The following is a 26597-nucleotide window of genomic DNA, read 5'->3' on the forward strand; positions in this document are numbered from 1 at the left end:
GCAAAAACAGCAAATGGGTTCAACGTTACCATGTGTATCAGTTGGATGACACCTCTCCTTAAAAAAAAACAAAACCAAAGAGCTTATGCCTTAGACAGGCCTTGGTGGAATACAGAAACAATTTGGTCATGACTGTATCAGAATATAATTACTGCATTTTTCTTGCTTCTTCCAATGTATTTATGAGTATTCATATTATTCTTACTTAGAAAATGCTTGTGTCTGTCTCAGATCAAGATTATTTACTTTAATTATCTCTGTAAAGGTTTCGGCTGAGACTGTTGGGCTTTTCACTACTTCCTGTCTGTGATATTTTTATTTTATTGCTCTTGGATAGCTTTTCTTTTAATTACGGTTTTCTATAGCAGATGGATTTCTTATTCCTTACAGTTTTATACATTTATATTACTTGTAGTCTTCTTTGGGCAACCCATACTAAAGGAGCAATGAGCAGTAAGTCGTGGGCAAAGAAAAGATCTTCTGTTACCCTCATTAATTCTCTGGTTGAACAGATTCATACATCCAATGTACATGCAAGGACTGAACAGTAACTGTCGTGCTGTCCTGACCAACATGCAGAGCTCAGATTCAAACTGAAATAAAAAGATTTTTGAAGTCCACTGAATACCATACACATTACTTGTGTTGCTTTTTCTCCCATTTGATAAAAATGAGGCTGCATATGATGAGCCAGCCCTACCTTTACCGCTGCATCTCCGTGGCTGATTTTTCCTTGCTGTTGTGCTGCAGTGGCAGGAGAGGTGGATCCCTTTCCTCATGTGACAGCTGGCATCTTTACTGCTGTGGCATTTAGCACTGCTAGGCTAAGCGATACCTGTGCTTGCTTTATGGTACTTGCTCTCTGGTTGCTGTAGCACTAGTGGATCTGTGGGGTTTTTCAGTCAGCCAAGGGCAGAGAGGACATTTCAGGCTCTGTAACTCAGTTTTGTGAAGTTGAGTGCAAAATCTCACCAAGAAGTGAACCATTGAGTCCCCACCTGCAAAGCTGAAGGTTCCAGTCACAAAAGCTCTCCTCATCTGAATACAGAATAATGTAATTATATACGTGGATAGGACTTTAACGGCGTTTCATAAATGATTTATCACTTGTAATCAATGCCACAGTTATACACGGTAACCTTGTGTAGCCGCCATTGAATAAACTGATCAGATGCACAAATATAGCCAATTTTTGCCAAATATGAGCTTGCACGAGCACTTGTGCTACCACAGCTGAGGTATTGTGAATGAGTGGCTAAGGGAAAAGAGTGGAGAGCAAGCCCCCCTGTTTTGGTGGAAACATGGTGGCACCACGCTGAATGAAATCGGCCACTGGTTGTTTAGTCTGGAGAAGAGGAGGCAGGGGGGAGACCTTATCGCTCTCTACAACTACCTGAAAGGAGATTGTAGTGAGGTGGGGGTCAGACTCTTCTCCGTAGTAACAAGCGATAGGACGAGAGGAAATGGCCTCAAGCTGCGCCGGGGAAGTTTAGTTTGGACATTAGAAAAAACTTCCTCACTGAGAGGGTTGTCAGGCATTGGAACAGGCTGCCCAGGGAGGTGGTTGAGTCTCCATCCCTGGAGGTATTTAAAAGAAGGGTAGATGTGGTGCTTGAGGAGATGGTTTAGTGGTGGACTTGGCAGTGATAGGTTAGCAGTTGGACTCGATGATCTTGAGGGTCTTTTCCAACTTTAATGATTGTATCATTCTATGGCCTGATAGTGAGTGTTCCTTTCAACACATTGCACTATAAATTCATCCCTGTTTTACTGCCCTCCCTATTCAGCTTACAAGTGGTCCTGTGTTTTTACCCACCACTATAACTAAAACTTGCTTATGAATTTATTAACATATTTTCTTGGCAGCCATTTCTGTATTTATAACAAACAGTTTGCTGAAAAAAATAGGACTTAATATATGTATGCAAAAAATACACTCATCACATAAGGAAGGGCATGTGTCTGTAGGACATTTTACTTAAATTCACTGTAAATGTTAGGTGGTTACTTTGTCCCACATTAATGCAGGCCATGTACACATTACCTAAGCATTTTAACCTTCTCTGATAAATACTTCAGCTTGAAACATGTTTAACCGTAATGTGGTTCCCCACATAAGCTGTTAAAGCAAAATTTGATGTGACCTGAATCAAGCATTTCCTATGTAAAACTGAACTTTGAGGTAGGTAGGTCACTAGGTAGTCACTATCTAGCATACCCTGCAAGTGTAAGTTATATTGCCACCTCATTATCTTGATTAAAAATGTAAGACAGGAAAAAGAGGTGTTTAATCTTTGTTCTCAGAACTGAAATCTCAAAACTGAGATCTCACAGAACAAAAATCTTGCCCGTACTTCAGTGTAAAACTGTGTGTCAGTGAAGCTGCAAAGCAGTAATCCTCTAGCCTTATCGCAATCTTCGGTTGGTCCTTAGAGAAACAGCCTACCCATGAGCTTTGAAATTTTGGGGTGGTTATACAAGCCTCACTCAGTGAAGTGAACTAGTAATAGACTCAGTTTTGCTTCCAGTTCTAGAGTTAGCTGTGACCCTGACAAATCTTGCCTTCTGTCCCTGTTTCTTCCACTTACTATATTAAATCATGTTATGCATAGAATCCTGAGACCATGTCCTGTTGCTATTGGGATACTTTTGTTAAACACCTGACTAATTTATTCTTTCCACTCCTTCACCCTGCCCATTCTGCGTCTGCATGACGTAAGAACCTTATTAATTATGATACTTTGTCATGACATCACTTCTTTTAAAGATCACATGTCCACAGTGATTTCTGAAAACCTGTCAGGTGCTTTTGATACTAGGAATTACTGACTGGGTAAAGCCCACACAGATGTTGACACTCTGCATCCTTCCCCTAATGCACATCCGGTATCAGAATGGAAACATCCCTCTACAGCTCCTTCTCCCATTGCTCTCATGTAGCACCCTGGTCTTTTCAGTAGCACTAATAGCGTGGTGATGGGAAGCTGCAGATAGTCACCTTGCATCTTTATTTCTTCATTAGTGCTCTGAATAGTCCAATTTTGAGCCATCTGCACACCACATTCTTCCTCTTGTAACGGATTTCATGGTATAAACTGAATGCAAACTACTGGACTGCTGAGATGATTACTTGTTATCTTTCTTTTTTTTACTCTTCAACCAGGGCCTCATTGCTATAGTTTAGATAATTTCAAATCTCTGTGCATACTAATCCTAGCCATCAGTATGAGCTGGGCAGCTTTTCCCATTTGTTGAATTCATGCAAGGAAAGAAGAGTGACTTGGGAGAAAATGGGAACTGAATCTGGTTTTCTGGCTATCACAAATTCAGCAAAAAAGCCCACAAATATTAGAAATGTTGAAAACCTTCTGCAGACGCTAAGGTTGTTTAGATGGGGGGGGGGGGGGGAAATGTCAGTTTTTGTTTACATCAGCTTATTACTCCACTACTAGGTTTTTTTGTTGTTTAAGTAATAGGCTTTACCCTCACTATTACATAGTAATAGTGGATGTGATATTGCAAGCTAAAGTTGGCTGCTCTTAGGGTTATTCAGGGAATCTGAGCACAGAACCAGTGCTCTGAACCCTATTCCTGTGTCTAACCGTGCATGCTAAGAGCTGCACACCTGCCTCTGAGTGGGACGTTTCCTTGAGCAGGGAACCTGTCTAAATTAGCCAACAGGGAAATGTCAAGGTGGGGATTTTTTTTGTCAAGGCAAGGTTTTAGCTCCACTCTAGATGCATAGCCAGGTGCTTTCACCTGAACCCACACAAAAGTCACTTCTTTTGAAACTGGAGTAGTTTGTTCTTTTTATCAGTGTGCAACTGTTAATACTGCTTTCGTTAGATAGTAACACAATATATAATAAAAAGTGCTTCCAGTGATGAAGGAGTACATGGAGCCCATGACTCTCAAATCTTAAGTTAGTACCTGAGCACAGCTAAAGACTCATGCATTACTTCTAGTCTAATGACAGTTTAGTAACACTGATCGCTATGACATCGTCTCAGCAGAAGCAACTGAGAGGTCACGTTTATAGAGGTACACAAAACAAAGCCCAGGCACGGATCTGGGCTGGCACTCGACTGCCTGTCCTCCCTGGTTGTCAGCCCACTGCCTGGCGTGGTTTTGGCCTTGTCTCTCTGGCACAACACCTCGCCGCAGGTCAGGGCTGCCTGCGTGCCAAGACCGCTCCAACAGGTCTCTTCTCCCACGACAGGGCTGAACATCGCATGTGAACTCTTGGCCCACTGAATTAACACGGAGAGGTGAAACAAAGAGGGGAGGAAAAAGACCATCCACTACCCTACCCTGTTTTTAAAGCTAGTGGCTGCCGCTGTTTTGCCCAGCACTTGACGCGGGGGAGGGAGCTCTGCAAGAGGCAGACACACGCTTCGTCTGCGGGCCCTGCCACTGCTCGAGCAAACCGAGCCCAGCCGCGCTGCCGAGGCCGAGATCCTGGTGACTGTTTACACAAGCAGCGTTTCGACGCCAGAGGCCGAGGACTTCAGCCCCTGAGGGAAGCAGGGCGGCGGGGACCGCCTGACGCCCGCCAGAGCCCACGGAGAAGCCAGTGGTGGCGATGGCTCGGCGTCACAGCGATGGACAGTACGCAGCAGAGTCCTCTTTCCCCCTCTTCCCCGGCTGCGGCAAGAGGAGCGGCCCGGGAAACGGAGGAAGGCAGGCGGGAAGGCAGCCCCGCCCGCCGCGCTGCCGCCGGCAGTGCGCATGTGCTACACACAGCCGCGTATGCCCCCACCGCGGGCGTCGCGCCAGGGCTCCGAGCGTCCGCTAGAGCTTCACTCTGGCGGAAGCTGCCCCGGCGGGCGGCGCAGGCGTGCGCCCGCTCTGCCCTTCTTCCTGGTCTGGCTTCACCCCGAGTGGGCGGGGTGAGTGCCTTCCGGGGCCGCGATCTGAGCCGCGCTCGCGAGAGCTCTCCCTTTTCCTAGGCCGGCGCTGAGAGAGGTGGGTGCCCGGGCCTGGCGCGGGCCTGGGCCCCGCCACCACCGCCACCTTTTCCCACGCCGACGCCGCAATACGGGGCCGGGCGCCGAGCGGCGCTCCCCGCGGCGGCTGCGGGGCGGGGATGCCCCCGATTACCGCCTGCCTGAGGCCCGATGGCCGCCGGGGCGCCCGGTGCTGGGGGAGGGGAGGGGAGGGGAGCCGAGCCGAGCCGAGCCGTCCCGAGGGAGGCCGCTGCGGCGCGGTGGCAGGTCGCCGGGCGGGAGGAGCGGGACGGCCCCGGGCGCAGAGCCTCGCTGGCAGGTGGGGACCCACTTGCCGCCCGGCCACACGTGGGGTTCCGTGGGCGGCCGGGCGGCCTTCCTGGTGCTCCCGGGGCCGTAGCCGCCGGCGACTTGGCGCACACGCGGGGTGCCGCCGTGGGCAGGTCCGTCCTCCCACGGGACGGCTCTCCCACGGTGCGTCCGGCGTCCCCAGGAGCGACGTGGGGGGCTCGCGCGGGCGCTCTGTGGCCTGGCTTTGAGGCGCGTGGCCGGGTTGCGAGTCTCGCCGTGCGCGTGTGTAGCAGAGGACGCGTCCCCGGTGACAACTGAGGTGTTCTTTTGCCTTGCAGAAAGGCCATGTTCAGCTCTAGCGCAAAGATTGTGAAGCCTAATGGCGAGAAGCCGGATGAGTTCGAGTCTGGTATATCCCAGGTACGTTTCTTTTTCTTCTGCGGTTCGGTAACCGACTGCAAGTTACAGAGACACTGTCGTGACAGTTGTGTAGAGCTTAAACTTCCGAGCGTGATGCTGTCTAAACACGTACTCTTTCCTAGTTTTACTTAGGAGCTGGGGCAGTCAGCCTGTGTTCCCACCAGCTTGAACTCGTTGCCTCTGTTAGTGTGACTTACAGAAGTTAAATCTTTGATAATGACTGTGGTAAAAAGTAACCCGTTGGTTTCCAGGGATCTTATGAATTGAACTGTCCATAATGGATTATTCTGCAACTTCACTCTCCTAGGCTCTGCTGGAGTTGGAAATGAACTCTGACTTAAAGGCTCAGCTGCGGGAGTTGAACATCACAGCAGCTAAGGTAGGTGAGACCTTCTCCGCAAAAAATTGTTTGGTGATTTGCTCTGTGTCTGTGTAAATTTTGTGAATGTTAACGTAGCGGGTGAGTGATGCCTTTAGGTGTTTCTTAATGGCCTGTGAGTGTTTTACTGTATGCTGTTGTGGTTTATCTTCTGGTGTTTGCTGTTAATGTGTAGGATTTTATAATTGTTATTTTTTTAGGAATTGGTCTGGAAAGTCATTGTAAAAGTTCAAATAGCAGTTTGGTGTTTTAAATAAACATGTTTAAAAGTGGTACTTCCACTTTCTGTCTCTAAACCAGGATTGAGGTCTGAAACTGACTTTATGTGTGTGGATATTGGCTGGCAATGCAGGCATTGCAGAATCTTTGTCAGGAATGTAAACTGTAATATTCCTTGTAAAATCAGTTTGCTGTGAATTTATGTACCAAGTAATAGATTGGAGGTGGATCGAGGTAATGGTCTGACTTGATCATGATGGTTAGCTTGTTTGTACATTTTAGTTTTAGTTTATAAAGGCAACTGAAACCTTAAGGAGGAAAAGTAGTGGAAAAGGAGGAAGAAAATTAGTGTTAAAGTTTGTCAGCCTTAGAGACTGGATAAAGCTTCTGAAGCTGGTTGCTGCAACCAAAAACTGAAGTAGGTTGCTTGTTGGTTTTTGCCCAGGTCCACCAAGACAGGCACAGATGTATGCATGACTGCTTAGAGTGAAGTTAAAGAATGGGAATGCAGAAGGCAGCAAGGGCCTTTGGAAGAACTGCTTCCTTCCTGCAGTACAGCAATGCGTACTGTCCTCAGTGAGGAGTTTTTAAAAATATCTCTGTTGTTTACTTAGCTACTTGGTTTTATTTGTGAGAAACCTGTGGGCATCAGAGTTAGTTCGTGTGGGAATGTAGCTGGTGAAAAACAACTCAGCTTTCCATTCTGCTGTCAAGTTCATGGGAGGAGCACCTTGTAAGCCTATACATACTACTTTGGTGTTGATCAACTGTTACCGAAACAAACCAGGGGAAAAGTAATCCACGTTCGTGTGATGTAAACCTGCTGGTGTTTGGAGGGGGAGGGAGCATTTTGTTTGAGTAGTGATGCAGGATTTGGCAAGTGGTGGACAGAAGATGATTTCCATGAAGTAGTAGCTCAAAAATAAGAGATTTATTACTATAAATTTTGTCTAGAGCCTGCATTAGAGGCAAATAACTTTTGAAACTTTGTATCAGCATCTAAGTACCGCTGCAGATGTGATGGTAAGCATTCAGTATAGTTAGGATTCTAGCATTTGAGTCCTACGAGCTTTGCTATTCAGAGGATGTGACTCTGAAAAGAGCAGTGGGCTTTATTGACCAATTGCTCCTCTACAGCAGAGCGAGTACTCTGACAGAGGTTTTTCTGTTTAATGCTTGATCTTAAACACTTTAAAACAGATACTGCTCTCTGAAGCTCTTTTTTTTCTCAAAGCGGTAAGCAAGACTAAAATATCTGTGTTCAGAGGATTCACGATCAAACCAAACACTGCTTCTTGACCCCTAGATAATGTTTACTTTCTGCTTCTGTTTCAGGAAATTGAAGTGGGTGGTGGCAGAAAAGCCATCATTATCTTTGTACCAGTTCCTCAGCTGAAATCCTTCCAGAAGATTCAAGTGCGGCTAGTTCGTGAGCTGGAGAAGAAATTCAGTGGAAAGCATGTGGTGTTCATTGCTCAGGTAAAACACTAAGAATCACAGAAATGTTGATTTGAAGGGTTCCCTGGCAATCATCTAGTCCAGCTTTGTGCATGAAGTGGGACTACTGCCAATGTTAGATCAGGTCAGCCATGGTTTTGTGTAGCTGAGTCTTGAAACCATCCAAGGATGGAGATTCCACAGCCTCTCTGGATAACCTGTTCAGTGCTGCACTACCCTTCTTGTCTTGTACATTTAAGGTAACAATGATATAATGCGTATTTTTGTACCTGCTGGAAATGTGATGAATGTCCTTCTGTGGACGTAAGCTAAAAGTATCTCAGCTAGTGGCCAAGGCTATGTAAACTTGGTGAGGTGTGGAGGAGGATATAACTTTATTGTTCTGGCACCTCTTTCTCCTTCAGAAGTTGGAGAAGCAAAGCTTGAAAATAAAAGGGAGTAAATATTAATAGAAGCTTTACTACACTTACATAATCTAAGCACTTAAAATTCAAGTTAATAGGAGATTAAGAAAAAACCTGACTGAAGGTCTGAATTTATGGCATTTGCTAAGCCATGAAAAGGTGATATAGGGCTCTCTGGGCAGTATGAAGGGGTGGGCAAACTCTGGAGATCTGTGTGGCAAGTGGACAGTTTGTTGTTAGACTGAAGCTCTTCGAAGTGAAAATTCTTCATAACATAATTTTAAGAGTCAGAGCACCTTACCCTGAATCTTCATGTGGCCAAGAAGAGGGTTTTTTTTTTAATGAGGTGCCTCTGGCTCACTTAAGTGCTTGAGAATTCCCTGTCAGTTTAGTAATCCTTGTTTTAGAAGGAAATGTGTGTGGTTCTGCTGCTGTAGGTGAAATGTTACTTTTGAATACAGCCAGGGAGAAGCTGTGATGTGTTGGTAGAAAATTGTGCAGGTGGCTACAACTGCATCTAAAACTCAGTGTTTTAAAAATATACCCTTGCAGATAGGGAAGTAGAAAATAAGTTTTACTGATCCAAGCTGGTATAAATACCTTTAGATGCTGTCTTTGGAACAGATTACACTTAAGCCAGGGTTTGATCTGGAATGTGTAATACATCTCGTTATTCAAACTGGCATTTTGATCTCAGATACCACCTAGCTGTCTGCGGGACTGAGAGCGCTCTGCTCCACACCAGAGGCTCAATCTAACCAAAACTGTATATTTCTTTGGGATTTCTGTTCCCAAAGAAGTGTGTTCAGATTGCTAATATGACACAGTAAACTACCTTGGTTGTGTTCATGAGGGGTAGGGGGGTGAAATACAGGCCTTTTGTTTCAGTGCACCAAATATGGGATCAGTAGATGAGAAATAAAGCAATACCAGTACTTCAGCTTCTGCAAGTAATATCAGGTTCTACTGCTGGTGTAGCTCTGGGTGTATTTAAGTCTCCCTTTTTGGTGTTTCATGCATGTGTTTCTAGTGAGGAAAAAAAAAAGTGCATGTGTTGTTGGTGTTTGTTTACTTTGGTTTTTAGTTGATTGTAAATGCTAGATACTGAGAAATGGCTTTTTTTTTTTCCCTTAACAGAGAAGGATTCTGCCCAAGCCAACAAGAAAAAGCCGCACAAAAAACAAGCAAAAGCGTCCTAGGAGGTAAGTAAATAATACTGATTCGATATGATGGTCTTTTGTAACTTGGTAGTTTAGTCAAGCAATGCTTAGTTGAGTTTTTGAGGAGTCATTCAAGTACTGGGTGTTCTTGTCCTTTCTCTTACTGTTTGAAATAGTGTCTGCTATTTGACCTCCAAAGGATGCAGTAAAAAGCTCGTCTTTGGGCATCATGTTGCATTTCCTAGAACTCCATCTGTATTTCCAGCTACAGCCATAGCCAATTTTTAGCCAGCAATATTGGCTTAGGAAACCCCAGTTTGCCCTGCTGTTTCTGTTAACACAGTGTGCTGGCAAGAATTGTTTGGGTTTTTTTTAAGCTGTAGGAAGAGCCACATCACATGTTAGACTGTAGTACAGAAGGCAGGGCTGGCACACTGAAGGGATGCAGTGAGGGAGAGAGTGGCTGAGGAGTGGTGTAGGTATGTGTAGTCCCTCTGGGTATGAATTTAACAGCAATAGTATAGTCATTCGTGTTAAATGGCCTCCCTGCTCTCATCTAGTCTCTTTTTTGCTAGAGGTGCAACACTGCTATGTCTGTGTGGATGTCAGTGCTTCTTCTATACTGTTCTCTATCTTACTATATCAATATGTAGTCCATGTCTTAAGTTTGTCCTCTTTATGGTATGTTCCTGTAACTTCTCCCAGCCCCAGTATTATATCTGTGTCATATCTACTATTGTATTTTGAAATCTTGGGTGCAGCTTCATAGTACTCATCTAGCTGCAGTCCTGCCTTTGGAGGACTCTGTGTTATATTAAAACTAGTGTTGCGCAGTGGCTACAGAAGTTGGCATCTGTGTATGCGATCAGCATGCTGCCACTTTTCAGCACAAGGGGAGGAGAGTGTGCAGCACTGTCCCTTTCTCAGCCTAAGACTAGATCAGGGTAGTAGTGTTGTAAAACTGATCTGTATATTGCAAAGCATAGAAATATGATTAATATTTGTCCGCTTTAGCTATTCCAATCTTTGCAAGTTTCAAATGCTGCTGTAGGCACAGGTCTTAGTTACTAGTGATATTGCCTTGAAACTGCAGGTAGGGAAGCTGGAAATCTTACTAGTCATCTAGACTTACAAAATAACCTGGGTGTAAATTCTTCTCATTTTGGCTCACTTACAGACAGTTCAAGAACAGAAACGTAGACTTCAGTCTTCTAAGCATGGGCTAAACTTACCAGCTAGACTTTTTTCTCTAATACATTGGTGTTCTAAGCTGCTTGGGTTTAGGCAGAAGAAGAAACCAGTGTTTTCGAAACTGGGTTTCCTATGAACATACTCTGTGGTTGAAGATACTTGCGCACTTAAACTCTTCCAGTGAGTGTCTCTGGCAAAATTGCAGATGGGAAAACTTTGTTCTGATTTAAATAGAATCTCCTTAAATGTGTAGAAATAAAAGAATGTTTCAGGGTTGTTGCTTTGCAACAGCATGTAGTCTAAAAGGTCAGAAACCTGGCTACTGACTTTTTCTCCTCGTGCAGTTGTAAGTTTCTGCACTTAATGTAGAGCTTACCTTTTATTTTTGCATGACTTATGAAAAAGTGTGGTAATGTTACACTGCAGCATTAAAAAAAGCCCGAAACCACCACTGAATTTTCAGCTAAAGCATGCTGTGGAAAGTTTAAGCCTTGGCAAACTGGAACATTTGGCAAGAGGTGTGTTTTAATGATACAAATGTGGCATTTCAGCCGTACACTTACTGCAGTGCACGATGCCATTCTTGAAGACCTGGTCTTCCCAAGTGAAATTGTGGGCAAGAGAATCCGTGTAAAACTGGACGGCAGCAGGCTCATAAAAGTCCATTTGGACAAAGCACAACAGAACAATGTTGAACACAAGGTAAACGAAAAAAACTTTCCTTTCCCATGCAGGATGGGGTGGTGTTCTGACAGAGCTAAGAGGCTGCTTCTGTGGTACAGCAAAAGGCTGCCTTGGTTTATGGCAGTGGAGATGCTTCTGTTTGTATTTGGAGTAAGATGCTGAAGATGAGGAGAGACAGTTTTGAACTAAGGCTCTAGTTCAACTCGCCAAAACCCCTGGATTGTAAAGTAGCTGCTTTGGTTCCCTCATGGGAACAAACAGCGTTTTGTTGGGGTTTTTTGTTTGTTTGGGGGGTTGGTTTTCTTTTGTTTAAGTGAAGCACTTCATTTTGACCTTAAACAGGTGTGCTTGGTACAGCCTGAAGTCCCCCATCACTTTGCTTAGTTCTTTTCTGTGAGGAAATGTTTAGGACTTCTCAGCTCTCTGGGTCTCCTATGGTTGCAAACCAAAGAGGTTCCCAATATTCTTCAGAAAACTTGTATTCTGCGTAAATGCTCAGCTACCTTAATCTAGAAGAAAATAATCAGTGTCAGAGTTCACTTCAGAGTGAAGATGCAGTGGGAAATACCGTAGTGCCTGAAGTATGCTAACATAGACTTCCTTACGCAGCATGTATAAACAAGATTGTTTGTCTTCACAGGTGGAAACATTTTCTGGTGTCTACAAGAAGCTCACAGGCAAAGATGTGGTGTTTGAATTTCCAGAATTCCAGCTGTAAAGTGCAAAAAATGGCTGAATAAACAACTGTTCATATAACAGAGTCATTTCATTTAAATTTTGAATTCCATAATAAGTCACCAGCGTTTTAACGGTAGCCCTCTTAGGTTGTTCTTGGTATGGTTGCAGTACAGCTCTGGACAAAAGAGTCCAGAGCCTGCAAAAAAAAAACTGGCATTGAAAAATAAATGGAAGTATGTTGCGACTCGCCTTTTGGGGAGAATGTGGAGAATTACTGTAGAGCAGTGGAACTCCTGAGTTTTGCACCCAAGAATACCAGTTGGAGATCTACATGTTCCTGACACTGGAAGAAGTCTACATAGCGGTGGTGTGACCTCTGAAACATGGAGCAATGACATGTGAAAAGGGTTTGAATTTTTGGGAAGTATGTTGGGGGAGGTATAGTTTGAATTTGAGATAACTTTCTTGCTCTTCAAATGGCAAAATTACATACCACTTCTTACCTAAAAGGAGGTCCTGCAGATTCTCACCTCTATCAGAATGAAATGGGAAGACATTTTCAATTCTGAGTGCTTGACTACCTTGCTGGACAAAAACTGCAGGTTTTAGGTATTAATCTTGCTTTCAGAAATCATGGATTTTTGTATCTCCATATATTAGCAGCATGTATGTTTGTATATCAGAATTGAGGTAACCTTTCTCATGGCTAATAACTGAAGGCAGGGATAGATATGCCAGGGCGAAGCAATGACTGCTCGAACGTTTCGGGGTTTTTTTAGATTTTTTTTTTTAACAGAGTTCAGTACATGCTTGGCAATATGGGGAGAGGTGGGGAAGGACTGGCTGTATCAAAGCAGCTGCAGGCTGTGTAACAGTGTCCTGAAAACACTGCATTTTTGACTTGGGTATTTAGAAAGATTTTGAGCAAGTAGTGTTTTTTCCCAGCTTCAGGAGAGCATGGAGTTGGCTGTGTAAACGTTCAGAGCAATTTATTTGAATTTAGTACTTCACTGTACTGAACAGGCTATTCTGTTACTTAAGAGTAAGTGCTTAATAGACTAAAAGGCACCTAATAATGGAGGCGGAGAGCTCCATTATGTTAGGTGGAGAACTAAGTAGGTAACAGTCTGTGTACCAGGAGCTCTTAATAACTTGCATCTTCCTACCTGAGAGCAGATGAAGGACAAGTGCCACTTACTGAAGGTCTTTGTACCTTTACTTCCTTTTCCCATTTACTGTGGGCTTGGTTGCTTCCCATTTGATACCTCTCCTCTTCGGTTGTGCAGAACTAAAAGGTTCACACAAGTTCTGCACTGCTTTTGCATTGAAAAAGCAAAGGTTTTTGGGTCATGCAATAACTTCTGTTTAGTAGGACAGGACAGCCATTACTTTTGGTGCAGACAATGCAAAGAGAACAAGGAAAACACATGTGCTCTGTTGCAATTAGTAGCTGGTTTCCTGCTACTTACTGACAAGGCTTGAATGTTTGCACAAAAAAGCAGGCTGTATCTTTGAAGAAAATGGCTTACGATAAGGCCTTTTTCTCTCTTTTTCAAACTTCTGTTTCTGGAGTATAACTTTATTCCTTAATTATTCCTCAACTATTTATTGTTCATCTTGAATGATGCAGCAGAAGTGAATTCCATCAACTTCCCTTAGAATTAGATGAGGGGCGTTGTAGGTATATAATAGCCCCAATTCCTGGCTGCTTGCATGGAGAGTAATCACAAAAGATCTTATTGTAGAAGGAGCGCCAGAACTGTAGAATTCAAATTTTTGTTTCAAGTTAAAATGGGTATTACTCAGGTTGAAAATGCCCCCGACTTCCTCCCAGGTCCCCCAAAATAATTTAGTCTCAAGTCAGACATGTTACTAAGCTTCCTGCTGCAACAATCACAGATGGTAGCCTGTGCAAACAGGTATTTGTTGGTGTGGGCTGAAGGAAGCAGTCTGGGAATTGTTTGGAGATTTACAGATGTTAACTACTTTCAGTCAGAGGTTGGTGAGTCTGTTGGGGATGTGTAACATCTGCAAGAATAGGTGATGCTCAGCGCGCTTCAGTAGGCAGCATTTCCTGTTTCATGGTGAAATGTAACTCAGGTTTGAACTCTTCATAGTAACATAAATGTCAGTAGTGTTTCTAGTTTTGAGGCACTGGGAGGATGTAAGCGGGGGAGGAGAGATCTAGTACGCTGAATGTAAAGATTGCAAATGTTCCCAGGCATTGCCAGCTGGCTATAGATTTTTCTTGGCTCTTGTTGCAAGCCCTTTGAACTGTATGAAATGCAAAGGCCCATGATGGCCCCATAAGCAAATTCTTTGAGTGAAAGGATAACTGCTGTTGAAGCCATTTATGGTTCTTAAATCAACTAAGCTGCAAGTAAAGGTGGATTTTTGTGGTGTAAAAATACCAGGCTGTGTGCTTTGCAAAAGGCTTTAGTCCTAGTTTACCTTTATTCACAGACTCCCTTGCGTGTTAGTGTCAGTGATACAGTCAGACAGCTCCCTCTGTCCCTTGACAAGCGTATCAAGTGAATGCCTGCAATCTGGAAAGTCAGTTGATGCCATCTGGTCAAGTGCTAATGAGGCTGCTGGAATATCGGTGTCAAATGTTACCTTAACCTAAACAGACTCCATATGAGATGATGCTAGACTTTTCCCGTGCCTTTCATGTGTTGGCACCATTGAACTCTGAACGTGTGATTCCTCAGGAGTTTTATCAGCTGGTCTGTGTGAAAAAGCGACGGGGCATTCTGTACCAAGACCCTGTGCAGCAGTAGTACATGGGTAGGGTCAATGTGAAGAGACAGTCACATACTGAAGAGTATAAAAAATGTTCATTCTTTCCCGTAGTAGCACAAAACGAGAAGCGTGGGCTGTATAACTGTTAGGTGCTCTTGAGACTTGCACCTGATATTAGAGCTTTCATTGTTTATTCCATATCAATCCTTTCACAAATGTCTTAAAATATTTCTGTCTGTGAGGAAGGCTGCTCCCTGTTGGTTTCACTTTGAAAAGGTGTGTAGATGTGTCACAATTCAGCATCTAATGTGGCAGAACTTGCTTGAAGTTTTGGGTGGTAAGTGACCTATCTTATACTGATATGATAATTTGATGTACAATAACATCACGTCTGATTAGCCCCTCTTGAGTGTCAGTGGGAGCATCTGGCAAGTTTTAATGTAGTGATCCTCACACCAAGCAGTGTTAAAAGGAAGTCCTATCACTCCTGCATTGTGGACTGAAACAATGTATTTCCTATGTCTTTATTTTTCCTAAATTTTCAAAGTGGGAGGCCTGAGTTTGATTATTATATCTAAAACCTAGAGCAATGCCAAAAAGCTAGACCTCTTCCTCTTTGTGGGATGTGCTTTCTAGGTCTCTAGAGATGTATCAGAAGGACAGAAAAAAAAGATACTGATTACAGAAAGTCATGAAGTCTCATAGAAAAGTCTTGTGGTTAGGTTGAGGGAGTGCGAGTTTTCCTGTCCTCCGTACAGGCCTGACTGCAGCATTGATCAGTGCAAACGGTTGACCCCCTTATAATGAGGTGGCTTTGCTGGGCCTCTTACTGCCTGCCTTAAGGGTGCTAGTGTGAAAAACCTGTGTTCTGCTGAGAGCAAGAGAAAGAAGCGACATGAGCATCTCTTTGTACTAGTACTCTGTTCCCTACAGAGAGCTACTTGTAAAGGATCTTATTTATGTCTTGTGATCAAGAGGGGAAAGTTTTGCTGGATTTGTTACAGTCTGCAAGTTCAGGTATCCCCTCCTCTACCCTCCAGTTACTGTTATCCTTTCTTTTTTTAGGAAGATCATTCCTAAGCTTAGTGGCAAGCAGTTGCTGCTAGGTGTTGCTAAATGATTAATAGCTAATGTTTTTCATTATTGGATATTGTGCTGACGTGTCTGGCTCAGTTTTGATCTGCCCCTGGAGCAGCAAAGGCAGAGTTATAGCCAGGCGCTGAAGAGCTTATTCCAATTTTAGAGATGGGGAGTAACAGAAAAAGCACTACTGCTGCAGTGAAGGCTGCTCAGAAATTCCATGCAAAAAACCATTAGTGCAATGCCACTAATGAAGTTGAAGGGCAGATTTTACAGCTGCTAAGTTAAACGTGTGCTGCTGTTCCTGCACTGACCTTTCCCACCATACATCTCATGCGCTGCACCGGAGAGGTAGTAAGGGTAGCGTCTGGTGTCTCCTGACTCATTTCACAGTGGTGCTGCCTGCCCTCTGGGGCTGTGCTAAGGGAACGAGGTTCAGACTGGTATCTTCACAGAGCAGCTCTACAAGCTGTTTTTTACGAGGTGTATCTTGGCTTTTATTAAAGTTATTTCCTATTTTCTTGGCTAAACAAATACTGTGTGCAGGTCTGTACCATGGAGGAGTCGTGGATCTCTTGCATCTCCTTGCCTCTTTCAGGAGTTTGCCCTGGGAGGCTTACTAAAGGCTGGTTAGTGGGGCAGCCTGTACTTTCAAGAGCTGGAACAGCACTTGTGATGACCTGCAATAAGCTGAGCCCCAGCAGCTGAGCCCAGATACTGATTATTAAGGAGTTTGGGTATTGGAAATTTTCATACCCTGGGAAAATCTGATTGCGAACTTTGCCAATAATATTTGCCAAACAAAGGAGAGAATTAGAGCCTTGTCATCTTCTTATAACAACATTGTTAAGTAACCGTTGTGTTTTTAAATAGGTATTATGTTTAATTCTCTTACAGACACAAATATAATGCCAACTGACTAGTGAAAGAGTAGAAAAATTCTCCTTAAGTCTCCTGAAATGCATAAACATTTTTTTCCCGTTTTCCAACAGAAGACTTGTCCTTCTACAACCAACTTGCTTTTGTTTACATGGTTTTGGTTGGTTTCAGTCCAAGACTTCTACCTCTAGTTGTGTCAATGTAGTGTTTAACCTGAGCTTAAAGACTGGGTGAGTGTTGGGTTGCAGGTCGAGCTGAGTTAGCTGGCCTAGCTGGTGTGTCTTGCTATGTACCCTAGCCCCTGAAGGCTGTCCCTCTCCTTCCAGCAAGGGTGGCTGAAAGGCTTGTGAATCAGCTCTTGAAGTGCTACAGTTTCTCAGACAGGCGTATTAACACAATGAAATACTCAGCCAACAGCTTCTGCAACCTGATGATGGCTTATGCTGCTCCTTGCGTAGTTCATGCATCAGTACCCCAGTTTGCACATAGTAGCCTGATTTAGATGATGTACCACTGCGGCTACACAGCTTCCGGCTGGCTGGCGGGCTGGGCGAAGGATGCTTTCGCCTTTCTTTAAGGGGACTGCACCCTTTTCTCTCTCTTGGGTGAAAGAAAACCATGTACTTGCTTATTTTCCCCTTTCCTAGAGAAAGCACTTTCACTGCATTTATAGTGTTTGCCCTTTCCTTTTGAACTCTGGTCATTTATGTTTATTTTTTCACTTCTGTTTCCCCAGTGTTTAATCCTACCTTTTCTACTAACTTTCCCTGAAATGGCTCTATTTCTCCCTTGAATTCTGTTTCTGGCTTCAAAGTTATTTGCCTGTGTTTACAGGGAGAGTAGATACTCATGTAAATGGCTGTTGCCTTTGCCATCGTAATATGATCTTCAAAGGCTTGGACTGCAGTTGCTTTGCTGCATTCTTTACATCAAACGTTTCTCTCAGCAAGTTGTGCCCAACAGAGTGCTGCAAGGGCCCAATCCTGCTAATTGCCTTCTGCTCCCACTGAACTAATGGGGTTCATATGCATAAAGCTGAATTTACAAATTAAGAGTTGTGTGGTCCTTACACAGTTACATTCATGTTCTACCATTTTATCCTTTCTTTACTGATGTAACTTGGAAGTGATCATCAGTTCTTAACTTTTCATGACCATTTGGTGTGTGTTAAAATATAGGAGCTGACAGCAATGCAGGAGGGTAGCTAGGTTCAGCCCAGCATGGAAGCAGGGTGGTTTAAGAGAGGTTTGCTTTTATATGAAGGCAGCCCACCACGAGTCCTGAGTATGAGGCACCACTACTTCTGCAGCACTATGGTATCTGCAGTACCTGTTTCTGTTGTCTTCTCCAGCAACGCTGCTCTGTGTGTGCAGTGCTGTGGGCTGGTGAAGCAGCAGCTGTGGCGGGGAAGGAGGTTGCACAGCCCAGGGCAGGGGGGCGGCGTGCTGGGAGAGAGGATACCACATGTCGTGAGCAGAGCAGGAAAATAGCGCATCAGTACCGTGTGTCACAAACTTGTATTGCCACTCCCACCACAGCATGAAATCCTCAATGGAGTGGACTTACACCTCCCGCAAGAGTGGATCAGAAGCGTGGTGAAGAGGTGAACACACACACATAATCCTATTACAGCTTTCTCTAGTCCCTCAGTCTAAAACCTTTTTGGTGTTCTAATACTTTTCTGGTCTTGGGACTGTGGAAGATGGAAAGGGAACCTCCTACTGCTGCCTGAGCTACCATCCTGGACTTCCGTAAGAGGTCACATACTGGGAGTTAGCCAGGCTCCTGGCCTGCTGGGTGCTCACTTACAACGCAACCCTTAACCCTAGCTGGAGAAACTGGGAGGGGGAGCAGTGGCATGAGCATGGAGTGGGAGCAGACATTTTGCAAGCCTTTTTTGTTGAAGAAGCTTATCAGAGCTACAGCCTTACAAATACACCAGCTATTAATTAGAAGGTATGAATTGGTATAGTCATAAGTGGTGCTCTATATTTGCCCTGAAAGTTGAGAGTGAGGGCAGTAATATCTGTTGAAGTATAAAATGCTGTAACAGAGGGAGGTGTTCCCAAATTCCCACTTCCCACCATCAGCAGGCCCCAGTTTCTTCCTGCCCGAATGTATATGGAGTACTGCAGCTTACCCAGGGCTCAAACTAGCCTAGCTGTTTAAGATGAAAACCAGAATCGTACAACTCTTTGGAAGCTATAGTGAAGGATTTCTGTCTCCTTTCTCTCCTTTTCCATTGACACAGAAAGTGATATCAAAAGGTGTTTAAAAAAAAAAACAACAAAAAAATGTCAACATTTCATGAAGCCTGCCGTGGGGATAATTTAGCATTTATCTTATTGTGGAGCATTGAGACTCAGCTCTGAAATAGCTGCACGTTTTACTGAAAAAAGTCAAGAATGCTACAGCCAATTGCACGAATGGAGAGAATTTCAGTAATAGGAGAGTGTGTTAATTATGCACATAAGATGCTCACATTTGGTCCTGCATTTCATGTAGTTTTATATCTGCTGAAGGAAAGCAAGAAAAGTGGTGTGCTGGGGCAGTGTGCATGCATGGCTTAGAGCTGAATAGATGTAAATGGTTAAAAAGGGGTTCTCTGCTAGAAAGGAGGAGGGGAGAGTAAGAGTGCATTCCCAAAAAAGTACATTCCCAAAATAAAAAGCTTACATCATGGACCTCTTCAGCTTTCCCACACTTCTTTCCTAATTATTGTCCTGCAGGACAGCTGATCTATTTCAAACAGGAAGCTGTTTACAGATAACACTTGCAACTGTTTTGTCTGATTTGTTGAACTGTCGAAAAGCAAAAGACAACCTCTTTTCAAATTAAAAACTGCCAGGCTTCTGTAAACAGCAGCAATGAGGTTCATCTGTGCAGTGTCCCTGCAGGCACAGAGCATTCTGCAGTCCCCTTTTTCTCAGCAGCCATAAGGTAAGAGACTTTTATACTTTCACTCTTTAGAAGCATGTAGAGGAAAAAGCCTGGATGTTTGTTAGGGGGCTGCCTTGTAAGTGGCAGAATATGATTGACGATCCCCAAGTAGTAAGGGGAAGGTAAGAGAATCGAGCAAGCTCTTGTTTCCATCAGATAACATTGGACCTTTCTGTTGAGAAGCACCCATGTGGGTTAGATCACTGGATTCCTGTTTAGTGGGGGGGTTTGTATTTAAAATGTACTAATGCCATTGGAAGAACTTGCTTTCCTTTGAGCAGGGAAGGACAAAACAGTATATGAATTTTAACATTTCCTACAGTTGGAACTTAAAGCAATTCATTAATGGGTGTAATTCCCAGTAACAGATAATTAATATCGGTTTAATTTTGGAAATGCTAAGTGCTTTTCTGCATCCTTCTACTTTTAATCCGAAGCGGTTGGCTGTTTTCCACTTTAAAAAGTGAACTTTCAATACAGCTGCAAAGCAGAGAATGAAGACTGACATTGCAGAAATGAAGCAGATGACAGAAGATCCAGTAAAGGCTGGAATTACACCACTGGATAATTAAGAGCAAACTCAGTGAAAACCAAATCAAGTGGGAAGTAGTAGTATACAGGAATGCTCAATGAAATTTAAGGATATTTAAAGACATAAAATCTTAGTCATATTCCAGCTCATTTAGACCAAGCCATACTTCAGTAAACAGAAGGCCACATGCCTGCTTTTTAGTCATGAGGTACGAAAAATAGATTCATAAAGGGACTTTTGAGTTTGCATTCTGACCTCTGTGCATGCATACATATGTGCTCAAAATAGGCAATGAAATTTAGGAGGGGGATTGTTTTCTAGCAAAATCAAATCACTGTGGAGAACTGAAATACCCAACTTCACGTGCTGTACAGTGAAACAGAAAGAGCCTCTGCACTGGAAATACTACAACTTTGATCCTTGGGTATTGAAAGATTTTTAAAAGTGTAGCAAAAGGCAAAACTACAGCCCTACGTTTCCCTCTCTGTACCTGAGATCTTTTGTATTTCATCTCTCTGATAGTTCACGTGATCACAAACATTTAAGGCATTATAGTGATCTGAGAATATAAAACAAACACTGATTTAAAGGTCTTACTTATAAAAATGGTATTGGGATCGTAGGATCTTTTAATCTGTGACAACTCGTTAGACATATTCCTAAAATTTTATTATGCTACTGATGCAGCATAAATGAGGTATGCAGATGTTGTAGACAAGAAGTAATACTTCCGAGTTGAATATTCCTTTGAAAAATGTTTGGACTATCTTTCAGAAAGTTCTTAGATGTATCTGTTGAAATAAAATTATTGTTTTAATTAATACATGAAAGAGAATATGTAACTTAAATTCATAGTCAAAATGGCATTTTAAACATGGCGTAGTCCTAGAGTCAGCAGAGAATTGCACTGAGGAAGCAGCAGAAATCCACTGTGTAATTTATAAATTGTACGTTATGTTAAAGGCTATTTTTTCTGATTAATTTTGAGTGATTTTACACTGTTTGTAAAGCTCTTATTTAGTCAACTTTAGGGCTGTCCAAAAACTTTTCAATCAGAACACTTTTGAAGAGGAAGGCTTTTGGCAAAGTACATTTTGAAAGAAAAGCGTCAGTTTTCCAGAGTAGTTTAGTTCTTTTTGTCATAGTATTTTGGCTGAAAACCAGAAGAGTTTAGCCAAAAATATTCTGATGGTGTCTCCTGGGAAGTGTAGTTTGTGCTTTGCATTGCATTTCACTACTGGCTGGACTTCACAGCTGAACCACGTTTCCCGCAAGGCTGTGTGGTCAGGGTCTTGCTATTTTTGTTTCCCTTGGTGCAAGGAGGATTAGGGTGTGTGTTGGGAAGGGTAGTCTAGTGAAGGAGGCACAGGCTGGGCGCATAAGGCACTGACTGTAGGCAAAGCGCCTCCAATTACGGGTTGACAACTAGCTGGCAGCTGCTTAAAATTTGTGCGCTTCCTTCTGGTTTGCACATGAGCCACAGATTATCCTGTTTGTGGGCCATGAGAGTAGGCTTAAAGCCTTTTGAAATTTTTAGCCATGCAAACACCTGTACAAAGGAGAGAACATTTAAAAATATTTCTAAGGTTTTGTTAGTGCTTCTGCCAACTTTTGTACTAAAAGCACTCCATTTTATATATTTGGAACTGAAAGCTGCAAGGGAGTACGGCTGGATTTTAAAAGCTAGGTAAACTCTTAAGTTAATAGGAAAACAACCTACTAGGAGCCTGAAGCTTTAGAAAGAGGTGGTTTTGAAAATCCAACAAGGTCTCATCTCACCTAAGTGCCTCTTCAGAAAAATCTAGTCCTGGATGGATTGCCTCTAGTTGTATAAGATGTTTATAGACAAGAAGAGAATGGAAGTTGGTCTAATTGAGTTCTTCATCACTGGACCAGTCTCTTAATTTTTTATTAGATCCAAGGATCCTTAGCTGCTGTGACTGTTTGTATGCTCCTTCCTCAGAACTGTATCAGGAGATTGGTTAGGAAGTCTGCAGGGTGTCCTGAGGACAGAACAGAGCAATATGACAGATGGTGAGGAGTTTCAGGGTTTACATTGATTTCCTTCTACACTGAATCATAGGATCATTTGGGTTGGAAGGGACCTTAAAGGTCCCTAGATCATCTAGTCCAACCATAAAGCACATGAATGAAACATGGACATGAATAAATAGTTTCTCAGTGCTGCAGGTTAGATACCTGGCTCCAGACCAAGAATCCGCAATGTTTACGTGCTATATGGAGTGGATGGAGGAGAGCTAAGTGCTGAAGAAAGTGACGCACCGCAGCCAGCAAAGTGTGTGATGGCCACGGCAGCCGTCTGAAATGCTTGGGAGGGAGATGCTCCGGGATTCCCTCTGCTGGATGTGGGAGTGGATCCACCACCTTTAGTGCCAAGTGCCTGCAGGAACTTGAGTTCCAGAAGCTGGAACATTGCCTTGAACGTGTGTGCCCAGTTGTCCTTCAGGCATGGAGGCATTGGAGATGTTGAAAACTGATTCTGAAAAAGCAGTTTTCTACAGTTCTCTTTGAAAAATGGACAGCTGCTACCCAGCTGTCATGTAATAATCTACTGGCTGGGAGTGCTTACCTGGGAAGTGGGAGATCTGCATGCAGCTCTTGTTGCACTGCTGCAAACCCCACCTCTCACCTGCTGAAAAGGTGCCCTTGTCACTAACTGACACAGTAATTTGCGGTTGGGACCACTGAACATCCAAGGTTGTGTCCACAGCTCCCAAGACAGTTTCTGATATTGATACGGTTTTGATTTTAGAAAAGGAAAAAGAGAAAGCCTAAACAGTCCAGGGAAGTCTATTCCTTTGGCATGAGCACTCCTGTAAGAAGCTAGTCTGCAAGAGAGGGGCATCTCCCCACCATGTTTTGGAAGGGAGTGGCAGTGTTTATTATTAACCTTCCTGCTTACAGTGTGCTTAGAGGAGTTTGGATGTGTTTCCTTGATGGGTATAAATGGGCTAGGTGGAAGAATAGTGTCTTGTTACTACTCTCTTCAGGCAGGATGTTGGCCATCTCTGGTCTGTGCAGTAAGAAAAGCTTAGGCACACAAGTAAATTTTCCAGCAAAACAACAGACACCTCCTGCCTCTTAAGGTGGCTGAATTGTTAGGAGATGGTTTTGGATACTTTCTTTGGACTTGGGAAGAGGCCACAGATACAGATTCAGTGATAGTGTTGCCAGTGTTGACTTGAGCAGCTCTCATCTCGAGGTTTAGGGGTGAAGAATGGGGGCAAAGGATGGAAAAGAAACTGCTTCAACTCTGGCTGGTTTTTGAGTGGGGAACTTGAAAAATGAAGCCGTGTCCATAGCTGTGCTCAGGTTCCTGGTGCCTGTCTTTGGTCTCAAGCGTAGCTCACTCTGTGGTGGTTTTTTTTGGTCCTGCTAGTACTATTCTCTAACTGTGGAATAAGCATAAATAATAACAAGAAGAAATTCTACAGATCTTCAGTTTAATCTGGGTGATTTTCAGGCTTAGTTGTGAATCCCTCCAAATTCTCCTGTGATGGTGCTGATGATTTTAGCAGATACTTAATCTTGCTGATAACAGGTATGCATTTATTCATCTTCAGTGGACTCCTTAGAAATAGCCTATGGGCCTCCAAGAGACCACAGATCAGGGTTAATTTGATCTCCATCTGGTCTGAATACTGGGGGCAGTCTGCTCATTTCTGTGCCACGAGGGCTGGACAACAAAGTTTACGTAAAGTAGTGCTTGCAGAGACTGAAGGCTTCATAAATTATTCACCTTCACTAAAGAAGGCACCAAAATAGCTCACATACATTTTAAAAGGCTTCACAAACACTTCTTTCTTTAAATGATTCTTGTACACCAAAGGTTGTGGATTATATCGGAGTTAAGGGGAGACAAGAAAGCATGGAAGTTTTTGTAAGGACATTATTTAATATAAGTAGAATTTTATGTTTATCATGAGAAAAGTATGAGAGATCATCTAATTTTGAGGAATTAAAATAAGGAGCTTTAAAAAAATATTTGAAGGAAATGGCAATGTTAGATGGCATGGTAATTACTGCCAATCAAAATAAAAACATCAGACAAGAATGTAATGAAGCCCTAGCGCAGGAAACAGCAAAAAAATGTCATATTACATAGGAAAAGAAAAATGTCTCTCAATGACCTCTCTCATCAGAATGGTGTTAGTGAGAAAACAGGTCTCTGATGGCTGGCTGGTTAGTGGAGTTATGTAAAGGAAATGTTAAGGAAGCAGGTACTGAGAACCTGTGGTGGAGCAAGAGAAGCGCTGCTTGTGCATGCTGTGGAGATGCCAGGGTGGTGGATCTGTCAGCAGCATCCACCGACGCGTTTGCAATGCTTCCCTCTAGTTGTGCGATGAACTTGCAGTTGAAAGCCAATGCAGAGATGAGGTGAGATGACTTAATGAGAGCCATGTTATGAGCTGTGGCTGAAAAACCCCTTTACTGGAGCTTTTTTTCCTTTGCTGTTTAACACCTTTGTGTCAGAATTGCCTTTCATGTAATCGTGGAGTGCCAAAAGCTCTATAGTCACTCTCTACTTTCCTTTCTTTTTTAATGAATGTTATATAAAACCTTCATGAATGCATGAACATATAATAGTGATTTATAATTAAATAGTTCAAAATTAGTTTAAAATCCTTAGACAACATACATAGCTATTTCCTTATGTCCACTCCATTTAAATAATTCTGAAGAGAATCCTAAATATTAAATTTTCAAGGGAGAATTATAGATTTTTGAGTACCGTCTTTCTTCTGAATTGTCAAGGGTAGTTCTTGAAAGGACAAGGCATATTTCTTCACAGAGTATTCACAGATAATCTTTGCTTGTTTTGCTTGTTTTGTTGAGGAAACAGCAAAGAGGGACCTAATTTGTCTAAAGAGATCCTTGTGGTGTTGTTCTTAGGTAGAATGTGAGAATTTCTTCCGGTTTCCTCATATTTTCGTGTCTTGAGTATCATGTCTCCAGAATTATTCAGGTTGGACTATTTGAGTTTAAACTGTCCATGTGTCATATGTGGGGGCAATGGTATTATCTTTACAAGTTTTGTGGTGATAAGTAAATGGGTTATATACCAGAAGTGCTTCAAATGACCGTTGATTTTTATGCAGACTGTGGCCGCTGCTAGATCTGCTTCCACAGTGCTATGGGTATAACGGGAACTGTGTTGAAAAGGAGTGCTCTCTATAGATGCTGGGGCAGTTTTACTGTCAACTTGAAACCCTCCCATCTGAAAAGAGACCAGTTGGACATCCCATGTCTTGCAGATCCTGAGTTTAGTTTCTAGATGGCGTGTGTCAAGCTTGTGTAAGCAACACCGACTTGATACACCCAGGGAAGTTGTTATATCAGCTACAACAAAGTGTGTGTGTCCTTCCGTGTCAAACGGATCTGTTGGCACTTGATGCCAGGGTCTGTCAGGTATTTTGTTAATGGTTCTGGTCATAATAGTTTTTACTCTGTCTTCTAAGCAGCTCTCTATTTAAACACGTGTTTGCCCATTTAGACTTATTTTGGTTGCATTCACATTGTTCCTCGATTTTAGGGAAGGTGATGTTAAGTGTTGCAGCTACAGTGTTGGATACATGGAGTTTCTGGTGTGTTTAGAGTTGATTCCTTTGTACATTTTTGGCAGCACTGAGAAACTGTGGCAGCTCTCATTTTTGTTGTTGTTCATTCTTCTTTTGCTTAAGTCAACTGGCAGCGGCTGGGATTTCAGCCAGGGAAGGGTCAGTATAGTCTTTAACACCTCTGAAGACTTTTATTTTACTGGTAGCTGCATAATCAGAGCAGTAGCATTAGCTTTTGCTCCTGTAAGTGCCCTATAAATGCTGAACAGATACACACTGAAGTTCAAGTGATCATTGCTTAGCTGATGTGTAGCTTCTTAATTTGTGCACAACTGGCCTCCGGTCATGTTCTAGCTGTGTGAAAGATGCATCTGCTGCTATTGTTAGAGAATTTGCTGAGTACCAAAACAGGTGGAGATGCCAGTAGTTATCACTTACCTAACATGGCTTGCTATATTCTTCCCTAGAAACATACATTATTAAAATAAAGAAATCTCTCAGGGCAGTTGGTTAGAAGGAAGGATTTTGACAATTCCCTTTGGGACTTTTTTATTATTCTCAAGAATCTTTTGGTAGCAGAAGCATCGTGGTATACAGATAAGGGAAGTAAAGCTTCCAGTTTATAGAAATTCAGGTAAACACTCTTGTTTTCAAATTGTGTTCCACACATTCTATCTGTTTCTTTCTGAATTCACATTTCTTTTTCAGAATGAGATGAGATTGTCAAAAGCACCTCAAACCTGCATGCTATCACTTGTATTTTCTCAATATGTTTAAATATTTGCAGACAGTGCATTGTACATGGCAAAAGATTTCAAATGCATGTGTTGTGTATGTAAGAGCTGCTCTGGGAAATGCTTTGCCACTGAAAGATATTCTTTCAGCTGGCTTCCATTTGGCATACCTTATAAGTTAGGATCATGACTACTGTCAATGATATAGACTGATTAGTGAAAGTCTGCTGTAGCATACTGGTGCAAGAATACTTTGACTCCTGAGAACTTCATTTTTCTAG

At 42.9% G+C, this 26597-nt stretch overlaps 2 protein-coding genes across 3 annotated transcripts in view; both read left to right on the plus strand.

The window, feature by feature from the left end:
- The first annotated feature begins 5240 nt into the window (after positions 1–5240).
- RPS7 (ribosomal protein S7) lies at positions 5241–11908 on the plus strand. The gene is made up of 7 exons (XM_064447991.1): positions 5241–5265; positions 5576–5657; positions 5965–6036; positions 7591–7734; positions 9255–9319; positions 11020–11170; positions 11793–11908. The coding sequence occupies exons 2-7, from the start codon at positions 5583–5585 to the stop codon at positions 11868–11870; spliced, it is 585 nt and encodes a 194-aa protein (XP_064304061.1). The 5' UTR covers positions 5241–5265; positions 5576–5582; the 3' UTR covers positions 11871–11908.
- Positions 11909–19254: 7346 nt separating this feature from the next.
- COLEC11 (collectin subfamily member 11) overlaps positions 19255–26597 on the plus strand; it is a 44216-nt gene continuing 36873 nt past the window's right edge. Inside the window, exon 1 of one of the 2 annotated variants that reach the window (XM_064447992.1) lies at positions 19255–19471. The gene's annotated coding sequence lies outside the window, so the exon portion shown is untranslated. The remainder of the gene's footprint in view (positions 19472–26597) is intronic. The other variant, XM_064447993.1, reaches the window with a different exon arrangement.

This window comes from Phalacrocorax carbo, chromosome 3, assembly GCF_963921805.1.
Source record: "Phalacrocorax carbo chromosome 3, bPhaCar2.1, whole genome shotgun sequence".
NCBI classification, from domain to species: domain Eukaryota; kingdom Metazoa; phylum Chordata; class Aves; order Suliformes; family Phalacrocoracidae; genus Phalacrocorax; species Phalacrocorax carbo.

Bases quoted from the DNA above. Each gene is read 5' to 3' on its own strand.
- RPS7 (XM_064447991.1), top strand. From the start codon at position 5,583: ATGTTCAGCTCTAGCGCAAAGATTGTGAAGCCTAATGGCGAGAAGCCG. The intron at 6,037-7,590 runs GTAGGTGAGACC...CTTCTGTTTCAG, and splicing joins TGAACATCACAGCAGCTAAG to GAAATTGAAGTGGGTGGTGG. The intron at 11,171-11,792 runs GTAAACGAAAAA...TTGTCTTCACAG, and splicing joins AGAACAATGTTGAACACAAG to GTGGAAACATTTTCTGGTGT.